We start from the raw sequence: 14,166 nt of genomic DNA, 5'->3' as shown, positions 1-14,166 counted from the left end.
TTCTCACCTTCAGTCTGTTGCTGCTTTGCATCCTTGCCAACATTTCCAATGTCAACCCTTATCCTTGGTGTTTTAGACAAACAGTGTGTGAATAGCCACACACACACACATACACACACACACTGTTGACATGCGGAAACAGATAATGTCTGTGTAATATTCTCATTCTAATATTCCGTCTACTATGTGATTGGCTCCAACAACTGTTTCTCTCTCTCTCCCTCAGATTTGCTGATAATGGAATTGGCCTAACACTGGCTAGGTAAGACATTAATGTTAATAACATTGTGTGTGTATGTGTGTGTGTGTGTGTGCGTGTGCCTTCGTGCGGCGTGCATGTGTGGTTCATGTTTGTATTTACGGGTGACTGCAGAAGACCCCGTTGCAGTAATTGGAAAACACCTTATATGGTCGTCTGCTTATGATGCAGTGGGAAAGAAAGACTTTGAAAGAGTGTGAAAGTAATTTGGGAGTGTGAAAGTGGCATCTCTAGGTATATGGGCCTGGGCATGGTTTGTAGCTGGTTTCAGAAACCAGGTCACACTCTCAGAGAGAGACACAGTGGCACAGACTCACACTCTTTTACACTCTCTCTTGGCCACACAAACTCTCTGACAGTCACTCACATACTTACACACACACACACACACACACACACACACACACACACACACACACACACACACACACACACACACACACACACACACACACACACACACACACACACGCACACACACATTTGTTTTACTGTCCTTGTGGAGACCAAACAATTGATTCCCATTCAAAATCCTATTTCGCTAACCCCTAACCCTTAACCTAACCTTAACCCTAAACTTAACCCTAATTCTAACCCTACCCCTAATTTTAACCCTAAACCTAACCCCTAAGCCTAAAACAGACATTTTCCTTGTGGGGCATTTTCCTTGTTTTAATTTAGTAAAACCAAAAACACACACAAAAGTGTTAACTTTGGCATCTATTTTAGATTTGGTTTTATGTTTAATCTTAAAATACCTTTTAGTCACATTTTAGTCAGTTCATCCTTCGTTAGTTTTAGTTATTATCAGTCGACTAAAACTCTGGACAGTTTTAGTTATTATCAGTCGACTAAAACTCATTTTAGTCACATAATAGAAAAAATTATCTATTAAATAATGAATATTTAAGCTACTTCTAACTTCCATTATGTACTCATTCAGATAGCCTTGTCCAACTAGACCTACGATCCCCTCGTATACCTTAGCTGGCAACATTTATATTGTGACAGATTGTAACCAATGCCTGACATAATTAATCATATAGGATATAAAGCCTTGGCTAGATGTTCAATCATTTACGGCTCTGATTTTCTCCACATCATAACCGTCAAGGGGGGTAAATAAAAACCTTTTATTTAAAAAGGGGAGAATTTGACCTCTCCAAAGACGTCAGAACTGTAACTGTACTCCTAACATTCATGAAATAGCATCTGTTTTCCCCATAGGAAAACACCCCAAGAACGGTACCAGAGCGGCAACACAGATTCATGACTAACAATATAGACTGATGTGATCAGAGTAAAAATAGCCTACGTGAAAGTAAGAGAGAGTAAGCATTATTGTTTCTAGTTGAGTTTGGTTACAAGGCCAGTGTCCTGGCTTCGCATCAGATTGACGAGGGACTGATGTGACCACTGGGAGCTGTGTGAGAGAGCCGGGCAGATCAGCTCAATCCGTCCACACAACTGAAGAATATTCTGCATGCTTCTGATTAGAAAACACAGATGAACAGGAGCTTGATGTCAAATGAAATGTCCACTAGTCTCACGTGGAATTCTCGTCTCGTTACATTTTAGTCAACAAAAATGAAAAGGATTTTTCGATGAAATGAACACACACACTCAAACTCTTTCTCTCTCTCACTTTCTCTCTGTCTTTCCCTATCTGTGTAGTGGTGGTACATTCCCTGATGACGATGGTTCTCGTCAGGAGGTGAAGAACAGTCTGTTTGTTGGGGAGAGTGAGAACAGGGGCATGCCCATTCCTGACAACCGTATCTGGGGTCCCGGGGGACCCGACCTCAATGGGAGGACCCTGCCTCGAGGAGTGTGAGTGTTGGCTCACACACACACGCACACACGCACACGCACACACACACACACACACACACACACACACACACACACACACACACACACACACACACACACACACACACACACACACCCTATTCTCTCCTCTTCTGTCTGTTAATTTCTTGTTCTCTTATCTCCCTTCCCCTCCTCCCCTCTTCTTGTCCTTCTCCTCCTCCTCCTTGTCCTTCTCCTCCTCCTCCTCCTTCTCCTTCTCCTTCTCCTTCTCCTTCTCCTTCTCCTTCTCCTTCTCCTTCTCCTTCTCCTTCTCCTCCTTCTCCCCCTTCTCCTCCTCCTTCTCCTTCTCCTTCTCCTTCTCCTTCTCCTTCTCCTTCTCCTTCTCCTTCTCCTTCTCCTTCTCCTTCTCCTTCTCCTTCTCCTCCTCTCCTTCTCCTTCTCCTTCTCCTTCTCCTTCTCCTTCTCTTCCTCTCCTTTCCTCGTATCGCCTCTCCTCATTCACATTTTACCCTGAAATGAACCCCTTCAACTGTTCCCTTTTCAGCGTGTTGCGTGCATGGCCAGACAGAAAGTATGATTAAAAGTATGATGTCTCAACTTGTGCATATCTGACATTCTTTTATTGTCTGGGTGAAAGAAACCCGTCATCCATCATCTGTCTCAGTTCTACATGATATGCTGTATGGAGAAAAAATTATCATTTGCAACCACATGTGAACTTTTGCATAGTGTTACAAAATGGTCCCAAGATGCAGTCGTTATCCAATATCCGATAGCACAGAGCCTTGTCTGTGTGCTGAAAGAGATGACGATGTCCCCTCCGGCACACTTGGGAACATCGCAAAGCACCCATGATCTTGTCTACGTCCCAAATAGCATCCTTACCTGGTGCCCTACTTTTGACCAGGGTCTGTCTGTCCGTCAAGTTCTCTCTCATTCTCTCTAACTCGTCTCCCTCCCTCTGGTCTTTCTGACTCTCTGTATGTCTGTGCTGCAGTGACTTCCCTATCCGCGGCATGCAGATCTACGACGGGCCCATCAACGTGCAGAACTGCACCTTCAGAAAATACATTGCCCTGGACGGTCGACACACCAGCGCCTTCGGCTTCAGACTCAACAACTCCTGGCAGAGCTGCCCTAACAACAACGTCACCGACATCACCTTCGACGACGTGCCTGTGAGTGAGGGAGTGAGTGAGTGAGGGAGTGAGTGAGGGAGTGAGTGAGGGAGTGAGTGAGTGAGTGAGTGTGTGAGTGTGTGAGGGGGGGGGGGTGTATCACGCTGATTAGCATTTACCTGTACACATGATGGGAGTTGGGGTGTATTGTGTGTGTGTGTGTGTGTGTGTTTGCCCTAAAGCGTAGCTGCAGATTTTGGGCATGAGCTGTCAAGATGGATTATGGGTAATGCAGTGCCATAAGCACGGTCTTACAGGGGAGACATGCTGCTCTTTCTCACCTCCATGACACTCCTTCCGCTCTCCCCCTCTCTTCTCTCCACCCCCTCACCCTTCTCCCCCTTCCTCCCCATCTCCTCTCCTTCCCCTCTCCCCCTCTCTTCTCTCCACCCCCTCACCCCTTCCTCCCCATCTCCTCTCCTTCCCCTCTCCATCTCCTCTCCTTCCCCTCTCCCCCTCTCTTCTCTCCACCCCCTCACCCCCTCTCCCCCTTCCTCCCCATCTCCTCTCTTTCCCCTCTCCCCCTCTCTTCTCTCCACCCCCTCACCCCTTCTTCCCCATCGCCTCTCCTTCCCCTCTCCCCCTCTCTTCTCTCCACCCCCTCACCCCTTCCTCCCCATCTACCCCCTGCTCTTCTTATCAGATAACGTCCCGGGTGTTTTTCGGTGAGCCCGGCCCATGGTTTAACAAGATGCAAATGGACGGTGACAAGACCACGATATTCCACGACGTGGACGGCTCGGTCAGTGAGTACCCTGGAGCCTTCCTGGTCAAAGAGGACAACTGGTTACTGAGACACCCTGACTGTATTGACGTGCCTGACTGGAGGGCTGCCATCTGTAGTGGGCATTATGCACAGGTTGGTATGCATACGCCATGCAGGCTGAAGGAAGCATGCATGTACACACACACACCGTATCTTATACAAACACATACACACATGGGTACACAGTATGTACTCACACATTCTTTAAAATAAAGTGTGGGTTAAGTTTCCTCTCAAAGCTAACACACTAGGTTTTTGTGCAGTGTGACCTCGTTTCCCCCTCATTTCACTCACTTTCTAATGTCTTCCAGATTAGTGAACATGTTCCTAGTCACACACACTTGTGTGTTTGTGTGTGTACTTGTGTCTGTATGCGTTTGTGAATTAATGTGTGTGTGTGTGTGGTCCCTCAGATCTACATACAGACACGTAACCCTGCCAGTCTGAACATGCAGATGGTAAAGGATGAGTACCCTGACAGACCCCTGACACTAGAGGGCGCTCTGGGCAAGAAGAAGCACTACCAGCAGTTCCAGCCCGTGGTCACCCTGGGTAAGGGCTACACTGTACACTGGGACCAGGCTGCTCCTGCAGAGATCACTGTGTGGCTCATCAACTTCAACAGGTTGGTAGTGGACTCAGAGACACACACACACACACACACACACACAGAGAAACAGAGAGAGAGACTACACAGGTTGGTAGTGGACTCAGAGAGACACACACACACACACACACACACACACACACACACACACACACACACACACACACACACACACACACACACACACACAGAAACAGAAACAGAGAGAGAGACTACGCAGGTTGGTAGTGGACTCAGAGAGATATAGACACACACCTGCAGACACACACACACACACACACACAGACAGACAGAGAGAGAGACTACACAGGTTGGTAGTGGAAGCAGAGAGACACACACAGACACACACACACACATGCACCCTTCACCACACACACTATTCACTTCCTTCTCCCAGCATTGTTTCAGCATCTGATCCAAAAAACTGTCCACATCATGGCACCACATCTTATGAGTCAACAATAACCCCAGTAACCCAAAGCCCCATCTCCTGACCATGTGGTCATATTAATAAAACCCATATCATCAAGTCACACCCTTGCCTTCCACGAACCCTATAACCCAAGGGACAGTGTGATACAGTAGTTTATGGTGGCTGTTTGTCTTAGCATATGACATCACCCCTGCCCAGCAAATATTCTTAATATCATTGGCAGTCATTTGAATAGCAGAGGCATTGTAGTCATTTCAAGCGTGCTAGCTACTCCCTGGCCTGAGATTACCCCGAAAGGACTCGGAGGGAGGAACATATACTGTATTGTGGGATATGGGCATTCCCATTGGTTACATGCTGCTCTGGCGCCATCTATTGTTTGTGGAATGGAACTTCAAGTTCAACCATAAACTCTGCATGACATTTCACATTTGAAATCAAATCAAATTTGATTTGTCACATGCACCAAATACAACAGGTGTTGTTACCTTACTGTAACCTTACAGTGAAATGCTTACAAGCCCTTAACCAACAATGTACTTATAAGAAAAACAAGTGTTAAGAAATATTTACTAAAATAAACTTTAGTAAAAAATAAGAAAATAGAAAGATAAGAAATCATTTAATTAAGAGCAACTATAACATAACAGTAGTGTGGCTATGTACAGGGGGGTACTGGTACAGAGTCAATGTGCGGGGGGGGGGGGGGGGGGGGGGGGGGCACAGGTTAGTCGAGGTAATTGAGGTAATATGTAGTAAAAGTATAGTGCAAATAGTCTGGTTAAGCATTTGATTAGCTGTTCAGGAGTCTTATGGCTTGGGGGTAGAAGCTGATAAGAATCCTTTTGGACCTAGACTTGATGCTCTGGTACCGCTTGCCGTGCGGTAGCAGAGAGAGCAGTCTATGACTGGGGTGGCTGGAGTCTTTGAGGGCCTTCCTCTGACATCGCCTGGTATAGATGTCCTGGATGGCAAGAAGCTTGTCCTCAGTGATGTACTGGGCCGTACGGACTATCATCTGTGGTGCCTTGAGCGTCATTTAGCAGACGCTCTTATCCAATACTTTTTTCGTACTGGTCCCCCTTGGGAATCGAACCCAGTTGCTGAAAATGCCATGCTCTACCAACTGAGCTACACAGAACTGCAGAGTCGTATTCACTAGTTTCTAGTTTCACTATCACCAAACGGAAGAAACTGACTGAAACAGAGAGAGACTAACCTGAACTTGTCCAATAAAGAACGGCAAAATGTTTTGCCACGGTGTGTTTACTAATTAATATGACCGGTGAGTGGGAGTAGTTGTTTAGCCCATCTCAGTGCTGGGCTGCCTCCTGTAACATGTCCTTTTTGATATTGTTGATTAACTGTGTGTCTGTCTGTGTGTCTGTCTGTGTGTCTGTCTGTGTGTCTGTCTGTGTGTCTGTCTGTGTGTGTCTGTCTGTGTGTCTGTCTGTGTGTGTCTGTCTGTGTGTCTGTCTGTGTGTCTGTCTGTGTGTCTGTCTGTATGTCTGTCTGTGTGTCTGTCTGTCTGTGTGTCTGTCTGTGTGTCTGTCTGTGTGTCTGTCTGTCTGTGTGTCTGTCTGTGTGTGTGTCTGTGTGCCTGTCTGTGTGTCTGTCTGTGTGTGTGTCTGTGTGTCTGTGTGTCTGTCTGTGTGTCTGTCTGTGTGTCTGTCTGTGTGTCTGTCTGTGTGTCTGTCTGTCTGTGTGTCTGTCTGTGTGTGTGTTCCAGGAACGACTGGATCAACGTAGGCTTATGCTACCCGCCAGGCACCACCTTCACGATCATCTCGGACATCCACAACCGGCTGACCAAGCAGACAAGGAAGACCGGTGTGTTCATGAGGACCACACAGAGAGACAAGATCAACCAGTCTCACCTGTCCCGAGGCTATTACTACTGGGAGGAAGATACCGGGTGAGGAGGGTGGGAGGCAGGGAGGGAGGGGGGAGAGAAGAGAGAGGGTAAAGAGGGAGGGAGAGACGGGAGAGAGAGGGTGAGGAGGGAGAGATCAGGGGGAGAGAGGAGAATGTGTAGTAGATGAGTACAGTAGGTAGTCTCCCCTGTCTCCCTACCAGCCTGCTGTTTCTCCCAGTGAATCCTTATTAACTCTTAGTCTCCTCTGTCTCCCTCTCCGCCTGCTGTTTCTCCCAGTGAATCCTTATTAACTCTTAGTCTCCTCCCCTGTCTCCCTCTCAGCCTGCTGTTCCTCCGAGTGAAGGCCCACAATGAGAAGGAGGACTTTGCCTTCTGTTCAGTGAAGGGTTGTGAGAGGGTTAAAATCACAGCCGTTATCCCTAAGGGCAGCGGCCCCAGTGACTGCATGACACAGGCCTACCCCCTGCATGCAGAGATGCCCATCGTAGATGTGCCCATGCCAAGGAAACTGCCCAGCGCCAAGCTGGTGAGGACAGCGCTCAGTCTGTTGGTCACAAGTGGCACTGTGCATCGTTTTCAAAAATATTTAATCAAACACTTATTTAAACTGTTTATTACTGATTCATAGTATTCATAGTACTAGTACATAGTATTCTAATAACACTAGTTCCTATTATTCATAGTATATTCACTGTGTTTGAAACCCTTTACAACCTCTCTATATAGTGTTACAGATACAGTCATTCAAAGAAAGAGAAGAAAGAGTCTTGGCATCTCATCAATAAATCTCTGCAGCAGTGTTGTGGACAGGATTGACATTTCTATACCAGTATCGGTCACTTCAGATCTCTCTCTCACTCTCGCTCTCTCTCTTTCCTCTCATCTCTCTCTCTCTCTCTCTCTCTCTCTCTCTCTCTCTCTCCTCTACAGCGCACCACAGACCACTTCCTGGAGGTCAAGCTGGAGTCCTACAACACACGCTTCTTCCACATCAAGGAGGACTTTGCCTACACAGAGGTGTGTTTGTGTGTGTGTTTGCTTTCTCTGTGTGTAAAAAGTTATTCAATAATGTCATGATTGGTTGATTGGATGTTGTGGTTGCCGGGCAGGTTAACGGCAGGAAGTTGTACCAGCCAGATGATGGGGTGCAGCTGACGGTGATGGACGGCCATGACGGGACACTGGTGGAGAGCAAAGGCTTCAGAAACTCCATACTGCAGGGTGTACCTGCCCAGATAGAGAGCTATGTTAACAACCTGACAGACCAGTAAGAACACACACATACTAACTTTTCATGTTAGAATGGGAAGACACTGAGTTGAACAAAGTTAACTCTCTCTTCTCCCTGCCTCCTCTTCTCCATCCCTCATCTCTCTTTCACTTCTGTCTCTTTCTCCCTCACTCTCTCTTTCTCTCTCTAGCTCTATCGTCATAATAACGTCTAAGGGTCGCCTGGTAACCCGAGGCCCCTGGACCAGAATACTGGAACTCCTCGGGGCTGACAAGACCCTCAAGTTAAGAGGTAACTAACTAACTACTGTAGCTCCTTAGAGGTGACCAAACCCTCATGTTGAGAGGTAACTAACTAACTAACTACTGTAGCTCCTTAGAGGTGACCAAACCCTCATGTTGAGAGGTAACTAACTAACTACTGTAGCTCCTTAGAGGTGACCAAACCCTCATGTTGAGAGGTAACTAACTACTGTAGCTCCTTAGTGCTGACCAAACCCTCATGTTGAGCGGTAACTAACTAACTACTGTAGCTCCTTAGAGGTGACCAAACCCTCATGTTGAGAGGTAACTAACTAACTAACTACTGTAGCTCCTTAGTGCTGATCAAACCCTCATGTTGAGAGGTAACTAACTAACTACTGTAGGACCTTAGAGGTGACCAAACCCTCATGTTGAGAGGTAACTAACTAACTACTGTAGCTCCTTAGTGCTGACCAAACCCTCATGTTGAGAGGTAACTAACTAACTACTGTAGCTCCTTAGAGGTGACCAAACCCTCATGTTGAGAGGTAACTAACTAACTAACTACTGTAGCTCCTTAGAGGTGACCAAACCCTCATGTTGAGAGGTAACTAACTAACTAACTACTGTAGCTCCTTAGTGCTGACCAAACCCTCATGTTGAGAGGTAACTAACTAACTAACTAACTACTGTAGCACCTTAGAGGTGACCAAACCCTCATGTTGAGAGGTAACTAACTACTGTAGCTCCTTAGAGGTGACCAAACCCTCATGTTGAGAGGTAACTAACTAACTACTGTAGCACCTTAGAGGTGACCAAACCCTCATGTTGAGAGGTAACTAACTACTGTAGCTCCTTAGAGGTGACCAAACCCTCATGTTGAGGGGTAACTAACTAACTACTGTAGCACCTTAGAGGTGACCAAACCCTCATGTTGAGAGGTCACTAACTAACTAACTACTGTAGCTCCTTAGAGGTGACCAAACCCTCATGTTGAGAGGTAACTAACTAACTATTGTAGCTCCTTAGACCTGACCAAACCCTCATGTTGAGAGGTAACTAACTAACTACTGTAGCTCCTTAGAGGTGACCAAACCCTCATGTTGAGAGGTAACTAACTAACTACTGTAGCACCTTAGAGGTGACCAAACCCTCATGTTGAGAGGTAACTAACTAACTATTGTAGCTCCTTAGACCTGACCAAACCCTCATGTTGAGAGGTAACTAACTAACTACTGTAGCACCTTAGAGGTGACCAAACCCTCATGTTGAGAGGTAACTAACTAACTATTGTAGCTCCTTAGACCTGACCAAACCCTCATGTTGAGAGGTAACTAACTAACTACTGTAGCTCCTTAGAGGTGACCAAACCCTCATGTTGAGAGGTCACTAACTAACTAACTAACTACTGTAGCTCCTTAGAGGTGACCAAACCCTCATGTTGAGAGGTAACTAACTAACTAACTACTGTAGCTCCTTAGTGCTGATCAAACCCTCATGTTGAGAGGTAACTAACTAACTACTGTAGGACCTTAGAGGTGACCAAACCCTCATGTTGAGAGGTAACTAACTAACTACTGTAGCTCCTTAGTGCTGACCAAACCCTCATGTTGAGAGGTAACTAACTAACTACTGTAGCTCCTTAGAGGTGACCAAACCCTCATGTTGAGAGGTAACTAACTAACTAACTACTGTAGCTCCTTAGAGGTGACCAAACCCTCATGTTGAGAGGTAACTAACTAACTAACTACTGTAGCTCCTTAGTGCTGACCAAACCCTCATGTTGAGAGGTAACTAACTAACTAACTAACTACTGTAGCACCTTAGAGGTGACCAAACCCTCATGTTGAGAGGTAACTAACTACTGTAGCTCCTTAGAGGTGACCAAACCCTCATGTTGAGAGGTAACTAACTAACTACTGTAGCACCTTAGAGGTGACCAAACCCTCATGTTGAGAGGTAACTAACTAACTACTGTAGCACCTTAGAGGTGACCAAACCCTCATGTTGAGAGGTAACTAACTAACTATTGTAGCTCCTTAGACCTGACCAAACCCTCATGTTGAGAGGTAACTAACTAACTACTGTAGCACCTTAGAGGTGACCAAACCCTCATGTTGAGAGGTAACTAACTAACTATTGTAGCTCCTTAGACCTGACCAAACCCTCATGTTGAGAGGTAACTAACTAACTACTGTAGCTCCTTAGAGGTGACCAAACCCTCATGTTGAGAGGTCACTAACTAACTAACTAACTACTGTAGCTCCTTAGAGGTGACCAAACCCTCATGTTGAGAGGTAACTAACTAACTAACTACTGTAGCTCCTTAGTGCTGATCAAACCCTCATGTTGAGAGGTAACTAACTAACTACTGTAGGACCTTAGAGGTGACCAAACCCTCATGTTGAGAGGTAACTAACTAACTACTGTAGCTCCTTAGTGCTGACCAAACCCTCATGTTGAGAGGTAACTAACTAACTACTGTAGCTCCTTAGAGGTGACCAAACCCTCATGTTGAGAGGTAACTAACTAACTAACTACTGTAGCTCCTTAGAGGTGACCAAACCCTCATGTTGAGAGGTAACTAACTAACTAACTACTGTAGCTCCTTAGTGCTGACCAAACCCTCATGTTGAGAGGTAACTAACTAACTAACTAACTACTGTAGCACCTTAGAGGTGACCAAACCCTCATGTTGAGAGGTAACTAACTACTGTAGCTCCTTAGAGGTGACCAAACCCTCATGTTGAGAGGTAACTAACTAACTACTGTAGCACCTTAGAGGTGACCAAACCCTCATGTTGAGAGGTAACTAACTACTGTAGCTCCTTAGAGGTGACCAAACCCTCATGTTGAGGGGTAACTAACTAACTACTGTAGCACCTTAGAGGTGACCAAACCCTCATGTTGAGAGGTCACTAACTAACTAACTACTGTAGCTCCTTAGAGGTGACCAAACCCTCATGTTGAGAGGTAACTAACTAACTATTGTAGCTCCTTAGACCTGACCAAACCCTCATGTTGAGAGGTAACTAACTAACTACTGTAGCTCCTTAGAGGTGACCAAACCCTCATGTTGAGAGGTAACTAACTAACTACTGTAGCACCTTAGAGGTGACCAAACCCTCATGTTGAGAGGTAACTAACTAACTATTGTAGCTCCTTAGACCTGACCAAACCCTCATGTTGAGAGGTAACTAACTAACAACTGTAGCTCCTTAGAGGTGACCAAACCCTCATGTTGAGAGGTAACTAACTAACTAACTACTGTAGCTCCTTAGAGGTGACCAAACCCTCATTTTGAGAGGTAACTAACTAACTACTGTAGCTCCTTAGACCTGACCAAACCCTCATGTTGAGAGGTAACTAACTAACTACTGTAGCTCCTTAGAGGTGACCAAACCCTCATGTTGAGAGGTAACTAACTAACTAACTACTGTAGCTCCTTAGAGGTGACCAAACACTCATGTTGAGAGGTAACTAACTAACTAACTACTGTAGCTCCTTAGTGCTGACCAAACCCTCATGTTGAGAGGTAACTAACTAACTAACTAACTACTGTAGCACCTTAGAGGTGACCAAACCCTCATGTTGAGAGGTAACTAACTACTGTAGCTCCTTAGAGGTGACCAAACCCTCATGTTGAGAGGTAACTAACTACTGTAGCTCCTTAGAGGTGACCAAACCCTCATGTTGAGAGGTAACTAACTAACTACTGTAGCTCCTTAGAGGTGACCAAACCCTCATGTTGAGAGGTAACTAACTAACTAACTACTGTAGCTCCTTAGTGCTGACCAAACCCTCATGTTGAGAGGTAACTAACTAACTAACTACTGTAGCACCTTAAAGGTGACCAAACCCTCATGTTGAGAGGTAACTAACTAACTACTGTAGCACCTTAGAGGTGACCAAACCCTCATGTTGAGAGGTAACTAACTAACTACTGTAGCTCCTTAGAGGTGACCAAACCCTCATGTTGAGAGGTAACTAACTAACTACTGTAGCTCCTTAGAGGTGACCAAACCCTTATGTTGAGGAGTAACTAACTAACTACTGTAGCTCCTTAGAGGTGACCAAACCCTCATGTTGAGAGGTAACTAACTAACTACTGTAGCTCCTTAGAGGTGACAAAACCCTCATGTTGAGAGGTAACTAACTAACTACTGTAGCTCCTTAGAGGTGACCAAACCCTCATGTTGAGAGGTAACTAACTAACTACTGTAGCTCCTTAGAGGTGACCAAACCCTCATGTTGAGAGGTAACTAACTAACTACTGTAGCTCCTTAGAGGTGACCAAACCCTCATGTTGAGAGGTAACTAACTAACTATTGTAGCTCCTTAGACCTGACCAAACCCTCATGTTGAGAGGTAACTAACTACTGTAGCTCCTTAGAGGTGACCAAACCCTCATGTTGAGAGGTAACTAACTAACTAACTAACTTCTGTAGCTCCTTAGAGGTGACCAAACCCTCATGTTGAGAGGTAACTAACTAACTACTGTAGCTCCTTAGAGGTGACCAAACCCTCATGTTGAGAGGTAACTAACTACTGTAGCTCCTTAGAGCTGACCAAACCCTCATGTTGAGCGGTAACTAACTACTGTAGCTCCTTAGTGCTGACCAAACCCTCATGTTGAGGAGTAACTAACTAACTAACTACTGTAGCTCCTTAGAGGTGACCAAACCCTCATGTTGAGAGGTAACTAACTAACTACTGTAGCTCCTTAGAGGTGACCAAACCCTCATGTTGAGAGGTAACTAACTAACTACTGTAGCTCCTTAGAGGTGACCAAACCCTCATGTTGAGAGGTAACTAACTAACTACTGTAGCTCCTTAGAGGTGACCAAACCCTCATGTTGAGGAGTAACTAACTAACTAACTACTGTAGCTCCTTAGAGGTGACCAAACCCTCATGTTGAAAGGTAACTAACTAACCACTGTAGCTCCTTAGAGGTGACAAAACCCTCATGTTGAGAGGTAAGTAACTAACTACTGTAGCTCCTTAGAGGTGACCAAACCCTCATGTTGAGAGGTAACTAACTAACTAACTACTGTAGCTCCTTAGTGCTGACCAAACCCTCATGTTGAGAGGTAACTAACTAACTACTGTAGCTCCTTAGACCTGACCAAACCCTCATGTTGAGAGGTAACTAACTAACTACTGTAGCTCCTTAGAGGTGACCAAACCCTCATGTTGAGAGGTAACTAACTAACTACTGTAGCTCCTTAGAGGTGACCAAACCCTCATGTTGAGAGGTAACTAACTAACTACTGTAGCTCCTTAGAGGTGACCAAACCCTCATGTTGAGAGGTAACTAACTAACTACTGTAGCTCCTTAGAGGTGACCAAACCCTCATGTTGAGAGGTAACTAACTAACTATTGTAGCTCCTTAGACCTGACCAAACCCTCATGTTGAGAGGTAACTAACTACTGTAGCTCCTTAGAGGTGACCAAACCCTCATGTTGAGAGGTAACTAACTAACTAACTAACTTCTGTAGCTCCTTAGAGGTGACCAAACCCTCATGTTGAGAGGTAACTAACTAACTACTGTAGCTCCTTAGAGGTGACCAAACCCTCATGTTGAGAGGTAACTAACTACTGTAGCTCCTTAGAGCTGACCAAACCCTCATGTTGAGCGGTAACTAACTACTGTAGCTCCTTAGTGCTGACCAAACCCTCATGTTGAGGAGTAACTAACTAACTAACTACTGTAGCTCCTTAGAGGTGACCAAACCCTCATGTTGAGAGGTAACTAACTA

At 45.4% G+C, this 14,166-nt stretch overlaps 1 protein-coding gene across 9 annotated transcripts in view; it reads left to right on the top strand.

Annotated features, from left to right (window-relative positions):
* The window catches only part of LOC110526709 (cell migration inducing hyaluronidase 1), a 166,826-nt gene that overhangs the window by 146,961 nt on the left and 5,699 nt on the right, over window positions 1-14,166 (top strand). For all 9 annotated transcript variants that reach the window (XM_036963443.1, XM_036963445.1, XM_036963444.1 and 6 more), the window contains 10 exons: window positions 227-262; window positions 1,934-2,089; window positions 3,069-3,249; window positions 3,893-4,108; window positions 4,429-4,640; window positions 6,785-6,970; window positions 7,253-7,457; window positions 7,862-7,948; window positions 8,041-8,198; window positions 8,353-8,453. In XM_036963443.1, the coding sequence (XP_036819338.1) occupies window positions 227-262; window positions 1,934-2,089; window positions 3,069-3,249; window positions 3,893-4,108; window positions 4,429-4,640; window positions 6,785-6,970; window positions 7,253-7,457; window positions 7,862-7,948; window positions 8,041-8,198; window positions 8,353-8,453 (1,538 nt within the window). The remainder of the gene's footprint in view (window positions 1-226; window positions 263-1,933; window positions 2,090-3,068; window positions 3,250-3,892; window positions 4,109-4,428; window positions 4,641-6,784; window positions 6,971-7,252; window positions 7,458-7,861; window positions 7,949-8,040; window positions 8,199-8,352; window positions 8,454-14,166) is intronic.

Source organism: Oncorhynchus mykiss, chromosome 26 (assembly GCF_013265735.2).
Source record: "Oncorhynchus mykiss isolate Arlee chromosome 26, USDA_OmykA_1.1, whole genome shotgun sequence".
NCBI lineage: Eukaryota > Metazoa > Chordata > Actinopteri > Salmoniformes > Salmonidae > Oncorhynchus > Oncorhynchus mykiss.
This window is presented reverse-complemented; position numbering and strand designations above follow the sequence as displayed.